General features: G+C 40.3%; 1 protein-coding gene across 1 annotated transcript; it reads left to right on the plus strand.

Annotated features, from left to right (window-relative positions):
• Nucleotides 1-4,356: 4,356 nt before the first annotated feature.
• On the plus strand, nt 4,357-4,778 carry LOC141831078 (uncharacterized). Its single transcript, XM_074718515.1, has 2 exons — nt 4,357-4,654; nt 4,762-4,778. The coding sequence occupies exons 1-2, from the start codon at nt 4,357-4,359 to the stop codon at nt 4,776-4,778; spliced, it is 315 nt and encodes a 104-aa protein (XP_074574616.1).
• The last annotated feature ends 9,304 nt before the right edge of the window (nt 4,779-14,082 follow it).

Below are 14,082 nucleotides of genomic sequence, written 5' to 3' on the forward strand. Positions count from 1 at the left end.
CCATCTTATCGCCATCTATCTCAGTGAGTATAAAAGCTTTCAGACATGTATGAGAGAGCCCTCTGGAATCTTCTTCGTTTTCAAGCTCTACTGCTTCTTCTTCCTCTTCGTTCTGGTACTGACTTAAGCGTCAGAGTGGCCCCACTGGGATCTCCGACGGCCAGCTAATCCTTTGGTTTAGTATCTCTCTTCTCTAGGTGCCTTCGATCGGCTGGGCTCGTCGCGGTCTGAGTGGCATAACCTTTGACTGGTGGCTTGATCGGTGAGTATTTTTTCCTAGGCCGTTTTCTATTAACTTACCAAATTTCAAGCCAATCGGAGTTAAAAATGAACAATTCAGCACAAACTATCTCCAATTAGACAGTTTTACCCCTGACAAGCAAAATTTCAAAGCAAGTAATGCAAATAAGCTAGAACTACCTAAATACCTCTTTCAATCCTTGGCAACGGCACCAAAAATTGATGTGATGCTCAGATTGTCGTCTAAATGAGCACACAAACTTAATTAATACCGAATTCCCTAACTAAAGTAGTATAGAGTAACTCGAGTCATCTCCCAAAGATTGAAGATGATGTACGGTAATTCTAGTGGTTATTACGATTAGGGATTTGGATTTTTCTTTTAGAGGGGGGGGGTTGTTTTGAATTCTAAATATAATTAACGAAAAGACCTAAGCATAATAACAACCGAAAATATCAAGAACAAAGTGCATCAATAAAGTAAGGTAAAGAAATAAGTGCATGAATAGCAACCAAGAGAAAGCAAGATTCAAAAGTGTAAGAAGAATTTAACAACACGAAATTAAAGTAATCTAATGATTCTCCCTATGTCTCTAGCCGAAGGAGATGGATGCGAAGCGAGGCAAACTCCACGAATGGTGCGACAAAGGAAGGAATCCCCAACTTCAATGCAATCTGTAGATGATGGAGGTGATGCGACGGAGAAGAGAATCCTCTTAACTCCTCAGTGGATGGAGAACGACCGGCTTAAAGAGAGGGAATCCCCTCACCTTCTTTCCGGTCGCGATGGAAGGGTGGCGATGCGGCTTGGAGATGGGCGGCGTGGCATGGGATGAGAAGGGAGGCGGCGGCTAGGGAATAGAAGGTGGCGGCTAGGGTTTTCCAAAGGGGAGAGTCCCCTAATGAATCCAACTTGTGTCCTTTTATAGCTTCCTTAGCGGGTTGCGGTCATAGTGGATCCTTTGTGAACCCATACCCCTGAAATATGATGAGAAAGGATGAATCTGAGTTGGGTTGGGCCTTTGAACTTGATCCAATTTCATGACATTTTATATCTCTTACAAAAGCACATGGAAAATATTAGATTCACCCCAAAATTTATAGGAATAAGCAATATAGCCCAAAATAAATTCCTACTCATAAAATATGTTAATACTCAATAGTGACATTATGAGAGGATCAAAATATCAAGTATTATGACCAAAATAAATTATAAAAATCAGTATTATCAGTGAGTCTACTTGGGGATTAAAAAATATAAAGATTGATAAGAGGATGACACGGTCTATGTCTCATTGATCAATGTAGATATCGAGAATACAAGGACATGGTCATATATTATAGTAGCCACCGTAAGGTTATGTCGGATCTCAACATTCTTGTCACTTGGGCAGCAATGGTGCATTGCTAGATGTCACTCATTGTTTATGTTTCTAAAAGGGTTTTAGAAACATTGCCAACGTTGCAAGAACCTATTGGTCACACACAAAGAACACATTATTTTGGAGACAGGATCATCTTAGTTTGACTAAATGAATCATTAGTTGATTGAATGGACTAAAATGAGTTAGACTCATTACTTGGCCAAACTTGAGTTGTACTCAAATTGGTTTAATTTGAGTTAGACTCAAATGAAACCAATTTAAGAAGGCAAAAATGCAAAGGGATTAATGCATGAAATGGGATTTAATGCATGAAACCTCAATGTTGCATGTAAAGGGATTAATGCATGAAATGGGATTGAGAAGTTGAGAAGTTTTTTTTTCTTTCTTCTCAACGTTGCATGCAAAAAAAAAGATTAATGCATGAAATGGGATTTAATGCATGAGAGTTTAATGTTGCATGCAAAAAGGGGGTTATTGCATGAAATGGAGTTGAGAAGTTGAGAAGTTTTTTTTCTTTCTTCTCAACGTTGCATGCAAATTGGAAGTTGAGAAGTTTTTCTCAACATTGCATGCAAGTGGATTAATGCATGCAAATAGGATTTAAGCTCTTCTCAATGTGAGAGAGGAGAGATTTTTTCCCCCTTGTCGTGTAGCCTTTTTCCCATTCCCTTTTGGCCAAACAAACCTAGTCTTTAGAGGAGAGCCTTAGTGTGGTTGCTAGCACAACCAAAGGTTTTGTCTCCTTCTCCAAGATAGTGTTCGTGTGGATACTGTAGAGGCACAGACATTCTGATCACGCTGAGATCCATCATCAAAGAGTTGCTGTCGGGATTGCGAAGGACTACGCTACAAGGGTAACTTCTTGACTAAGGTGTAGTTAAAAGAGACACTTTCTTTATGTGTACACATGGATCTCTGGAGGGATCAAAATTTTATTTTAATTTTTCGCTGTGTTTGCGATTATTTTTCGCAACAAGATCCTAACATTGGGTTAGTTTACTGATTGTTTGTTGATGATCTAGTTGTTTGATTAGGTAAGTGTTGGATCTGGCTGAGTTGTGTTAATTGGATTTGGTTGGGTTAGTTTAGATCTGGTTGAGGTTAAAGATGGAGTATGATAAGTTAAATCGGGGATTTATTTTACTACAAAATTAAATATTATATTTAGTGGGTGTTGTATATTGTAATTGCAGGACTTTGATTTGTGGATTCTGTTATATACGGAGATTTTATTGGGGGTTCTTATTTCAACGTTCGTTATATCAGGTGGGTACTCCTGTACTTGGTCAATACAGATCTAATTTATAGTGCATAACATAGTATGAATCAGTTGTTAGTTATTATAACTTTATCCTAATTACACTCGATGCTTGATACTTAGTTGTTAACCTGTGATGTGATCTAGTTGCTATCATTACAGTCTCATTTACTTGTTGTATATTCTAACCACGGATTTACTATTAAATATGCCTGATTGATGACTTGTCATGGTTGATGTTGAATATGTCTTGGTAAATGTAATCATTACTGGTTGAGTTGAGCATCATAACATATACATGATAGTAGTAGGTGTGGTTGATTGTTGTTGTTGTTGGCACTCACCTAACTACTGTGAGATAGTGGTACATGGGTGAGAGCATTTGTTGCACTATGTTGGATGCAACCAGGGCTAGCTAGATAGCTCTCCTGAGATATTCTGCCTGCTCCCCACTTGTTTGTAGTGGTTTATTTTTAAAGCATGTGCAGTTATCCTGTCGTGCACCCCAATTTATTGTATGGGTGTCTGGGGATGACGAGTGCAGATAGTGACCATACTTGTTGCCTGTGATATGTGTTGCATGTGTGTTGTAGATGCATTTGTTGGTAGTTTATTTTACTGCATCTGTGTGTGGATGTTGCACTTGTTTGATATATGGTTGTTGCATTGTGTGACATTACATTCATAATACCTATTATCTGTTATATGATGAGGCTGATGAGATATATGTAGTATCTTTGACCTTGTTCACTAAGTATCATTTTGGTGAGACTGTATATCTTTTTAATATCCATGTTACTTATTCGTTGTGCACTTTCAGTCTAGTACCCATTGAGTATTTTATACTCACCACCCAGACCCTGGGATTTCATTTCCTTCTCCCCAGGTAGCAGATAGGGATGTATCTTTGAAGCTTGGAGTTCTGCCAGCCTGCCCCCATCTCATAGCATGAGGAGTATTCATTGGATTTGCTTCGTGTGATTTTAGATTTGTGTTCGTATCTGTAGATTTGTTATTATATTTCTGTTTATGGAGTTTCTGTTATTTTTGACTTGTAGAGTTTATATTTTGTTTTGTTATAGAGTTTATACCTGTGGATTTTTACCTTGTGAGGATTTTTGTTTATACGTTGCTGGTATGTTGTTGTGGTTATACATTGTTGGTTTGTTATTGTGGTTTGCTATATTAGATGCATGTGTTGGACTAGTGAGCAGTTGTGTGGGCCTTTATCATAATGTATCCAGGGATTTTGAATTGTTACAGGGGAGATACTGTCCAAATTTTTTATACCAACCGTCTCTCGGGACATGACAACAAAATTATTTGTGAAAACTACTATGGTCTTTCAAACTCACGTACTCAAGATGATTGGGTATGTTGAGAACCTTGAGAGACTAGGGTTCCCACTGGGTCAAGAATTGGCCACTGACCTTATCCTGCAATCATTGCCGGAAGGGTATAGTCAATTCGTTCATGAATTACAATATGAACGAAATTGACAAGCCTTTGCCTGAGATGCTCAGCATGTTGAGAACTGCTGAGGCTAATCTCAAGAAGACCAAGACTAGTAATGTACTAATGGTCAACAAGGGCAAAGGTAAATGGAAGCCCAAAGGCAAGGGTAAGACCCAAGCCAAAGGGAAGGTCAAATCTTCTACGAGGAAACCCAAGGGTGGGGTGCCTAAGGAAGGAACCTGCTTCCACTGCGGTGAGACCGGACATTGGAAGAGAAACTGCAAAGGATACCTGGAGGATCTAAAGAAGAAGAGAAGTGAGACTTCTACTTCAGGTATATATGTTATAGAAGTCAATATGTCTATTTCTTCTTCATGGGTATTAGATACCGGTTGTGCATCTCACATTTGTACTAATGTGCAGGGCCTACGAAGAACTAGGGCATTGACGAAGGGCGAAGTGGACCTACGAGTAGGCAATGGAGCAAGGGTTGCTGCTGTTGCTGTAGGAACTTATTTACTGCCTTTGCCCACTGGGCTTGTACTAGAACTTAGATGACTGTTATTATGTGCCTTCATTAACAAAGAACATCGTTTCAGTTTCTTGTTTAGACAAGAAAAATTTCTCATTTATAATAAAGAACAAATATTGTTCAGTTTATTTAAATGATATGTTCTATTGTAGTGCACCTCTAATGAACGGACTCTATATTCTAGACTTGGAGAGCTCATCTATAACATAAGTACCAAGAGGTTCAAGTCAAATGAGTTGAACCCAACCTATCTCTGGCATTGTCGCTTAGGACACATAAATGAGAGTCGTTTATCCCAGCTCCATAAGGATGGACTGCTGGACTCATTTGATTTTGAATCATATGAGACATGTGAGTCTTGCCTTCTAGGTAAGATGACCAAGACTCCATTTAGTGGACAAAGCGAAAGAGCAACAGACTTGTTAGGACTTATACATAGTGATGTATGTGACCCTTTCAATGTTGCTGCTAGAGGTGGGTTAAGAAACAAAATGAAGCCTACGGTTGAGGGTCCTGAGCTTATCATTAAATATGCTCATAAACAAATGGTTACATTTAGCAATCCCAACACCTTCTCCATATCAATGAAACCTTCAAAAGAAAATACAACAAGAAAAAGTATGTAGAGGGTTTATGGGTTAAGAAATAAAATGAAGCATAAAAGAAAATAAAGAAAGAAACCAAAATGAGACAAAAAGGAAACTTGGGTTACCTCTCAAGTAGTGCTTGTTTAAGGTCTTTAACTTGACCTTTATTTTTATTTCTTAAACCTTGACCGTAGAGGTGTAAGATACTTCAGAATCCTACGGTTGAGGGTCCTGAGCTTATCATTAAATATGCTCATAAATAAATGGTTACATCTAGCAATCCCATATAGTTGCTGTGAAAGATTTGTATGACAATCATAATTAAAAAAATTTCTACCACAAATATGCTTGAGAAAAGATAGATTGGTAAACATAGATATATCACAAGAAATAGTATCTTTACCAATCACAAAGTTTAGCAAGTCATCAAACATATTTGAGGGTAGGGTGCACTTTGGTGCGGTTGGAAGATCAACTAAGAGAAGTGATTCTTGGGGCTTGGCCTCTAATGCACAAGTCCCTACACTAACCCTTTCAACGACTCCTAATCCTGCATTATCCATAACATTTACTGGAACATAATGTGGAATATAAGAAAATGATTCTTGGAACTTTTTCACCTTAATACGAGTCCCTACATATCTTCTTACAACATCATTATCCATCATATCATCAATAGCAGGATAGAGTAAATTTTCAAATAAATCCTTCAGTGAGATCTTCAACCCTTTTATGATTAGCCTTTTCAATCTTTTTGCCACAACTTTCACAAAAAGGAACCTGTCTTAAACAATCATAACAAATGGGTGATGACTCTCATTCCTCACGTGGAGGGATTTTATAGGCAGGGTGAAATAAAATAGATAAAGTCTGGGCAATTCTTAAACACATGGCCATCAGCACCACAAAATGCACAATAGTCATCGGCATACAACACAGCTAATGTTAACTTTTTCTTTTTGGAGTAACCGCTTTGTATGAGCATCCATTTAATCCTCAAGAAAAAATATTTTAGATTTTCTATATTTGAAATTTTTTTTATATTTTTCGAAGTCTAGAGTAACTAAAATTGCTAGTCACTAAAGCTAATAGCAACAGTCCCCGGCAATGGCGCCAAAAACTTGATAGGAACCGCAAGTATACGGTTGTCGTCAAGTAATAAAAAGTATCGAATCCACAGGGATTGTTGTTAGCTATAGTGATGTCACAAGGCTAGTTATCTAGACTCTAAAGGAAGCGAAATGGTTGAGGATTGTGTGTGTGGTAGAGAGAGAGAGAGATTGGCCTGGGGATTTATGGGATGAGATGGATAAGTCTAGGATTTCAGATTCATATCAATGCTAGGTGAAGTCCCTAATCCATGTTTACTCCCTCACTCTCCATGTTTACCATCTTGTAGGGATGCTAACTAAGATACCAACTTGACCTCGTCAGGCTACGTTGGCATTTGACCTTGAAGTCCTATGTGGTGGCCCTCCAGTAAAGGTGACGCCAGAAAGTCCGATTAAAGGTTCACCCTCTGTCACAGGGCACCCGGTCATACGATCCAACGTCATACCCTCTGTCACCGAGTACCCCTATTAAGGACCTTGTCCTAGTGGCCACCAACCATTAGCTATCCCTTATGGGAGTTTACCACTATGTAGGAATCACTTCGGAAAGTCCGGTTAAAGGTTCACCTTCTGTCACAAGGCACCCCGATCATACGATCCTAGGATCTCCCTACACAGTAATCTACCCCTCATAATCATGCACATGCGCTCACACAAACATAACATCAAACACATTCAAGGCACACAATACATGAAACAAGTGTAAACACTTCATTGAATAGGGAAAAATAACATAAACTAGTTCTTACATCACCATCATTACATTAATGTTCATCCTACATCCTAAACTCAAAGATCTACTCCATTACAAGAAGATTACAATAGGAGTGCAAGAAATAAAACATCATCCACATGAAAGGGAAGGACTTATCTTGAAGCATGGGCATCCTTTGAAGATCTTCTTGCTCCGGTGTAGGATGGATCGGTGGAGAGGAGTCGGAGAGGGCGGATCGGCATAGATGAAGCGTTTTGGACCCTCCCTCGGAGAGGGGAGGCACGCCATCCCCAAGCCAAGACCCTAGGGTAACCTAAGATAACCCAAAAGGTTGTAAAAAGATGTATTTATAGGGTCCAGGCGTGACACACCCGTGTCCCGTAGGCACGACCGTGCCTGGTAGGACGACCAAGAGTTGTTGCAGATCTGAAAAATGAGGCACGGTCGTGCCTCCTAGGCACGACCCCAAGCCTGATATTGAAGCTCATGAAGTAGGGGCAAGCAGTGATCAGGTGTTTGGCTCTGGTGTTCTATAAAATGGCACGACCGTGCCTCCTAGGCATGGCCCAAGCTGGTCTCAAATGGGCACGGCCGTGCCTCCTAGACACGACCCCAACCTGGTCTGAATCTAGAAGGTGGGCACGACCATGCCTTTTAGCATGGCCTAGAGATGGAACCCATGAAACACCCTGAAGCAAAGTTGTAGATCTTGAAGTTACTTCATTTTGGTAGGTGGCACGGCCCGTGGTTCAATCAGAGCTAAAAGTTATGTCCATTTTACTTTCAGTCTACAGAGCAGTCCAGATGGGAGACACGCCGTGCCTCTTGGCACGACCTGGCCGTGTCTAGACCCTGGAAAGGTGAGGCACGACCGTGCCTAGCTTGGCACGGCCGTGTTGGACCTGGCATGGGCATGCCTCACCCCAGGGCACTCTCTGGAAGCCTAAAAATTGGTCCGGATGATGGGATACGGCCGTGGCACCTTTGGCACGGCCGTGTGGGCCTCTGAAGCACTTCAAATGACTTCCAAACTCATCAAAATGTGCTTCAATCTCCACTCCTTGCTCCATCGTCAATAATGCATTATTTTAGCTTCAAATCACATCCTATCAATACAAAGATGAAGAATCAAGTAGATATACAATCAAATCAAGAAAAATAGAAACAAAGAAATGTAAAACTATGCACAAGCTAAAATCAAACAATTTCTACTAGTGTTTCCCCGACAACGGCGCCAAAATTTGACAAGCCCTAAATTGGATGTCACGATAGTGCTTCAAATTAGAATTTGTAAATTTATCGAAAACCCACAACTAATTCAACTAAGTGCAGTAAAGGGGCCTCGAGTCGTATTTTCCCAAGGACTAGTAGAAAATTGAATGAATTGAGCTTAGGTGTCGTGTTTTTGGGGTTTTCTAATAAAAATAGGGGTTTTGGTGTCTTGTAATGAAATGTAAATTTAAAATCCGTAAATTAAACAAACTGCAAGTTGCTAAGTCTATAACTAAAATTATTGAATTAAAGTATAGACTAATCTATCATGCAACAAACCTAACTAGCAATTCATAAAGCAAGGAAGGAAAGAAACTAGGCTAAATGCAAGTAATTGAATTTATAAGCAACAAACCTAACTAGCAAGATTACTATGCAATGTAACTATTCAACCTAAAGCAACTAACATCAAGTCCACCTATTAACCTATTCAAGCTTATCAAACTGATACTAAGAACCTGAAAATGGCACGGAATAGTTGAAGCCCTAGGTTATCAGAAACTCAAGGTTTTAAACCAATTTGCTAATTGGATTGAATCCTAAAACACATAAACTATCATTTGGAATTAACAAACTCAAACAACTGTGCTGTTGATAGCCTAACATTAAGAAGAACAAAAATGTTCAGAATCAAGGAAATTTGTAATCAGAAATGCAGTAATCTGAAATAAAACAAGAAACTCATCCGTTCCCTCTTCTTCCTTTGATTTTCCTCAAATTCGTGTCAAGAACTCGTTGAATCCAACAATTCGGTTTCAATGATCTATGAGGAGTCTTCACGTCGTCTCTGGTGTGGTTTTCCCTGCAGCAAGCGCTGCATCGGCTCGAAAAACCCTTTCCGGACTCGAACAGAGCATCGGCGCAGGAGCGATGAGCTGGCAAAACTGGATTCCTTGCTCCACCGTGCTCCGATTAGCTTTCTGATGCTTTAGGAATGGTTGGCGCTCCTAGGAGAACCCCTCCATTGGCTTCAACCTTCGAATTTGCTGCCAATGGCCGGAAGAACGAAGAAACCGGGTTGGGGCCGCCGAAGAAACCCCCGCCGACGAGCCTCCTCCAGCTGCCGGATTTCACCCAAGGAACCGGATTCGAACTCCCCGTTGATCAAGGATGGCAATGGAGTTGATTTGGGAGGATGAGGGCGCGCCCACACGTACGTCGCGCGGCAGAGCTTTCTTCTCGCGGGGACGATGAACAGTAGCGGCGGCCGTTTAATCGATTAAACTTGGTTTATATAGTTTAGGGTTGATTAATCATCTGAATCCTGGCCGTCCATTTTGAATTTGATGATCTGGACTTGATCTAGGGCTTTAGGCAGCTTAGGGCTTCCAAAAAATTGAGAGATTTTGATCGGACTCGATCTAGGTCATGTCCTCCATGTTGGCTTGATCAATTTGCAAAATTGAGCTCGATTTGATTGCGATTGAACTCGAACTTGACCCGATTTGAGCCCTAAAATCAAATAAACTCAATTAATGTAAAATTTACCATTAAATCATAGAAATTATAATAAAATCTTCAATTATACCATATGACACAAATATAATCAAATTAATTCATTTAATAATTATTTTCATGTAAAAATCCAGAATTGAATTGATAAAAAATGCATAGAAAACCTTGACTCATCACTAGAGTAGGATGGATCGGTGGATAGGAGTCAGAGAGGGCGGATCGGAGTAAATGAAGCTTTTTGGGATCTCCCCCGGAGAGGGAATTAAGGCGCCATCCCCCAAGCCAAGACCCTAGGGTAATCTAAGATACCTCAAAAGGTTGCAAAAAGATGTATTTATAGGCTCCAGGCGTGACACGCCCGTGTCCCATAGGCACGGTCGTGCCTGGTAGGCATGGCCAAGAAAGTTGTTGTTCTGAAACAGAGACACGTGCTTGGAAGGCACCTGGTAGGCCACAACCTCAAGCTGTTGTTAATCTTTAAAATGAGCACGGTCGTGCCTCCTAGGCACGCCCCAAGCTGGTCTCAAGTGGGCACAGACGTGTCTCCTAGATACAACCCTAACCTAGACTGAATCTGGAAGGTGGGCACGTCTATGCCTTTTAGCACGGCCTAGAGATGGAACCAGTCGAAACACCTGAAGAAAGGTTGTAGATCTTGAAGTTGACTCCATTTTTATAGGTGGCACGACCTGTGGTTCAATCGGAGCTAAAAGTTATGTCCATTTTACTTTAGTCTGCAGAGCAGTCCAGATAGGAGACATTGTCGTGCCTCTTGGCACGGCCTGGCCGTGTCTGGACCCTGGAAAGGCTTGGCACGGTCGTGAGGCATGGCCGTGCCTAGCTTGGCAAGGCCATGTTGGACCTGGCATGGGCGTGCCTCACCCAGGGCACTCTCTGGAAAGCCTAAAAGCTGGTCCAGATGATGGGATACGGCCGTGGCACCTTTGGCACGGCCGTGTGGGCCTCTAAAGCACTTCAAATGACTTTCAAACTCATCAAAATATGCTTCAATCTCCACTCCTTATTCCATCGTCAATAATGCATCGTTTTAGCTTTAAATTACATCCTACAATCAAAAATATACAAAGAGCATATCTCTGAGCAAAAGAGTAGAAACAAGTAATAATAAATGAATAAGGTGTGACAAAGTAGATCATATGCAATGAATTACAAGTAGATGAGCATTAAATAAGGTTAAAAAATCATATATAACCTACACTCATCATTGAGGCTAAGCAAAAAAAAGTCTTAGTTGGAGGCTAGGCAGGGTAAGTCTTAGTTGAAGACTAGGCAGTGGAAGTCATGATCTGGAGGATTGGGTAAGGAAATCTTAGTTAAAGGCTAGGCAGTCCTAGTTGGAGGCTAAGAGAAGTCCTAATCTAGAGGATTATGCAGGGAAAGTTCAAATTAGATATTTGACAGGTGAGAAGTCTACCTAAGGAAGTGACTAGTCCTAACTGTCGGTTAGATAAGGGAAAGTTCAAACTGGATGTTTGGCAAGTGAGATTAACAAGGAGCCCTAAAAAAGTGTCAGATTAAAGGGAAGGTCCAAATTAAAAGAACAAATCTATTTCAAAATTTAATTTTTATAAATCTTTGAAAATCTTTTAAAAAATCTATTTGAAAATTCATTTCAAAATCTTGTTCAAAATTATTCTTTTGTGTTAGGTCACACCCCAAAACACATAGGGAAGTTGTTTTGTGGTTAACAAAGCGCCCAAAGAATGTGTCAAATAAAGAGAGAGATTCTAATTAACAGAATAATAAATAGTTTTTCAAAACCATCTACTTTGAAATATCTAAAAAATATTTTTAAAATATATTTTGAAAATCCTTTAAAAACCTCTGTTGATAATTATTTTATAAAATTTTAAAATCTACTATGGTCTTTCAAGGAAGGAATGTGATTAGACTAAGTTGTGATCATAGGAAATACAAGTTAAAAATCTAGTAATCTCTCAGTGTTAAAACTCTGACCTACAATTTAACTTAAGAAATTATCAAACATAAAAAAGGAAGAGATTATTAGTGCAAGGAGCACTAGTCTATCTCCAAAGTTTCAATGTTTGACAATATATCTAGGTCTAGTCAGTTTGACCAAGGATTGATCCAAACATGACCTAATATATATATGTAACTGAAGTCTAGTTAGGTCAAAGTTGACCAGATGACTAGCAAGAAGTCTTAGTCAATTGAACCGGATAAGAAGTCCTAGTCAGTTGGACTGAGCAAAAAGTCCTGATCAGTGGGATTGGGCAAGAAGAAGTCCTAGTTGGATGCTAGGTAGAAGTCCTGGTCAGTGGGATTGGGCAAGGAAAAGTCCTAATTGAAGGAAGGGCAAGAAAACCTAGTTAGTGAAGCTGGGCAAAAGTCCTGGTGAGTGAAGTTAGGCAGGAAGACCTTGTGAGTAAAGCTGAGTAAGAAATTCTGATAAGTGAAGCTGAGTGAAGATAGGCAAGAAGTTCAAGCAAGTCAAGGGTGATCGGATGTTTGGCAGGTGAGAAGTCTATCGAGTAACTAGTCCTAATTGGAGGTTAGGTAAGGGAAAGTCCAAGCAGGTCAAGAATGACCAAATATTTGACAAGTGGAAAGTTTACTAAGTGACAAGTCTTAATTGGAAGTTAGGGAAGGGTAAGCCCAGTAAGTTAGACCTACAAGTTAAGAAGCATAGTAGATCAAACAGACTATAATTAGGCTTAGGTTGCTTGTTTGTTGTATGCTAAGCTTGTAGGAACTAGGACCTAAAAGCAAGTTGAGAAAGCATAAGAGAAGCAAACAAAAACAATCGAACCAAGTCCAAAGTCAACTCAGGTTAAACCTGGTTGAACTCATTTCAAGCGCCCGAATAATACTCCAGGTGCCCGAACGACCTAAGCACCCCTGGATGGTCCAAGAAATCGGACTAGGAATAATCGGCCTGGATAAAGACCGACAGAATTGGATTGGATCGAATCAGTCCGGGTCGCTTGGAAATGGATTCGGGTGCCCGAATGGTCTTTATAAGGCCTATACGTCCAACATCAAGCAACAACCAATATTCTACTAATCTCTCATCCTGTGATGCTGCTGAACGCAAACAAAGCCCTGCTCGTGTGATCGAGGAAGCTCCAGAAAAGGTGCACTACACTCAGGACTTCCAGATCGGCTGACTCAAGAGTTTGCTTGTTTTAGACTTACTATTTGTAATTTACATTTATATTATATTTGATTGTAAGATGGATTTCTCCTCCTCTAGAAAGAGTTCCGAAAAGAAGACCACTAGTGGACGGGTGTCTCCTGTATATAGGCCTTAGATGTACTAACTTTGAGGGATTAGAAACTAAGTAAATCCACGGATCTTGTGTGTTATTGCTAATTCCACTACTAGCTTCTGTGTGATAGTAAAGTCGAAAGAACAAACAACGAGATTCACCCCCCTCCCCCTCTCTCGCACACGCACAGATCCTACAGATGCTAGGAAGGAAAAAATCCTAGTGGGTCAGTTGGACCATAACTAGGTAAGGAAAAGCTCTAGTGCATCAACTGAACCATGACTAGACAAAGAAGTCTTAGCAGAATCAGAAATACCAGGTAATCTCTCCTTAGGGAGGACTAAGATCAAGTCGGACCAGAGACTGGGGACCAAAGATCGAGGCTAAGTAAAAAATCCAAATAGGGCCTGGAGGATTAAGGTTTGGCACCAGGTAATCTCTCCTTGAGTAGTGGATGAGGACACGTTCCCTTAAAGGAAATAGTATGCATCAGTTTGACCTAGGATTTAATAAGAAATCTAAAAGTCAAGATCAGACAGTACTAAAACTATCACCATTTAAATGCTATGTCTGTTGTGTTAACTCTGTGATACAAGAACTTAAATTGGAAGGTGGCCGAAACAAATTCACTGCGGACGACCGGATATGTTCCAAGCGCCCGAAGGTCCAAACAACCTCGAACTCAACCTTGCAAGTTGGTAGAATCTAATTGGACAAAGCACGTCAAAATCCAAGTATCCAAAAGGGATCCAAGCGTCCGGGGATAAATAAGTCAAAGTCAGATTCAAATCAAATCGCTTTGCCCAGCTCAAGCTAGATC

Source organism: Curcuma longa, chromosome 6 (genome assembly GCF_044706935.1).
Source record: "Curcuma longa cultivar G26 ecotype Majalengka, Jawa Barat chromosome 6, ITB_CL_G26_1.1, whole genome shotgun sequence".
Classification (NCBI taxonomy): Eukaryota; Viridiplantae; Streptophyta; class Magnoliopsida; order Zingiberales; family Zingiberaceae; genus Curcuma; species Curcuma longa.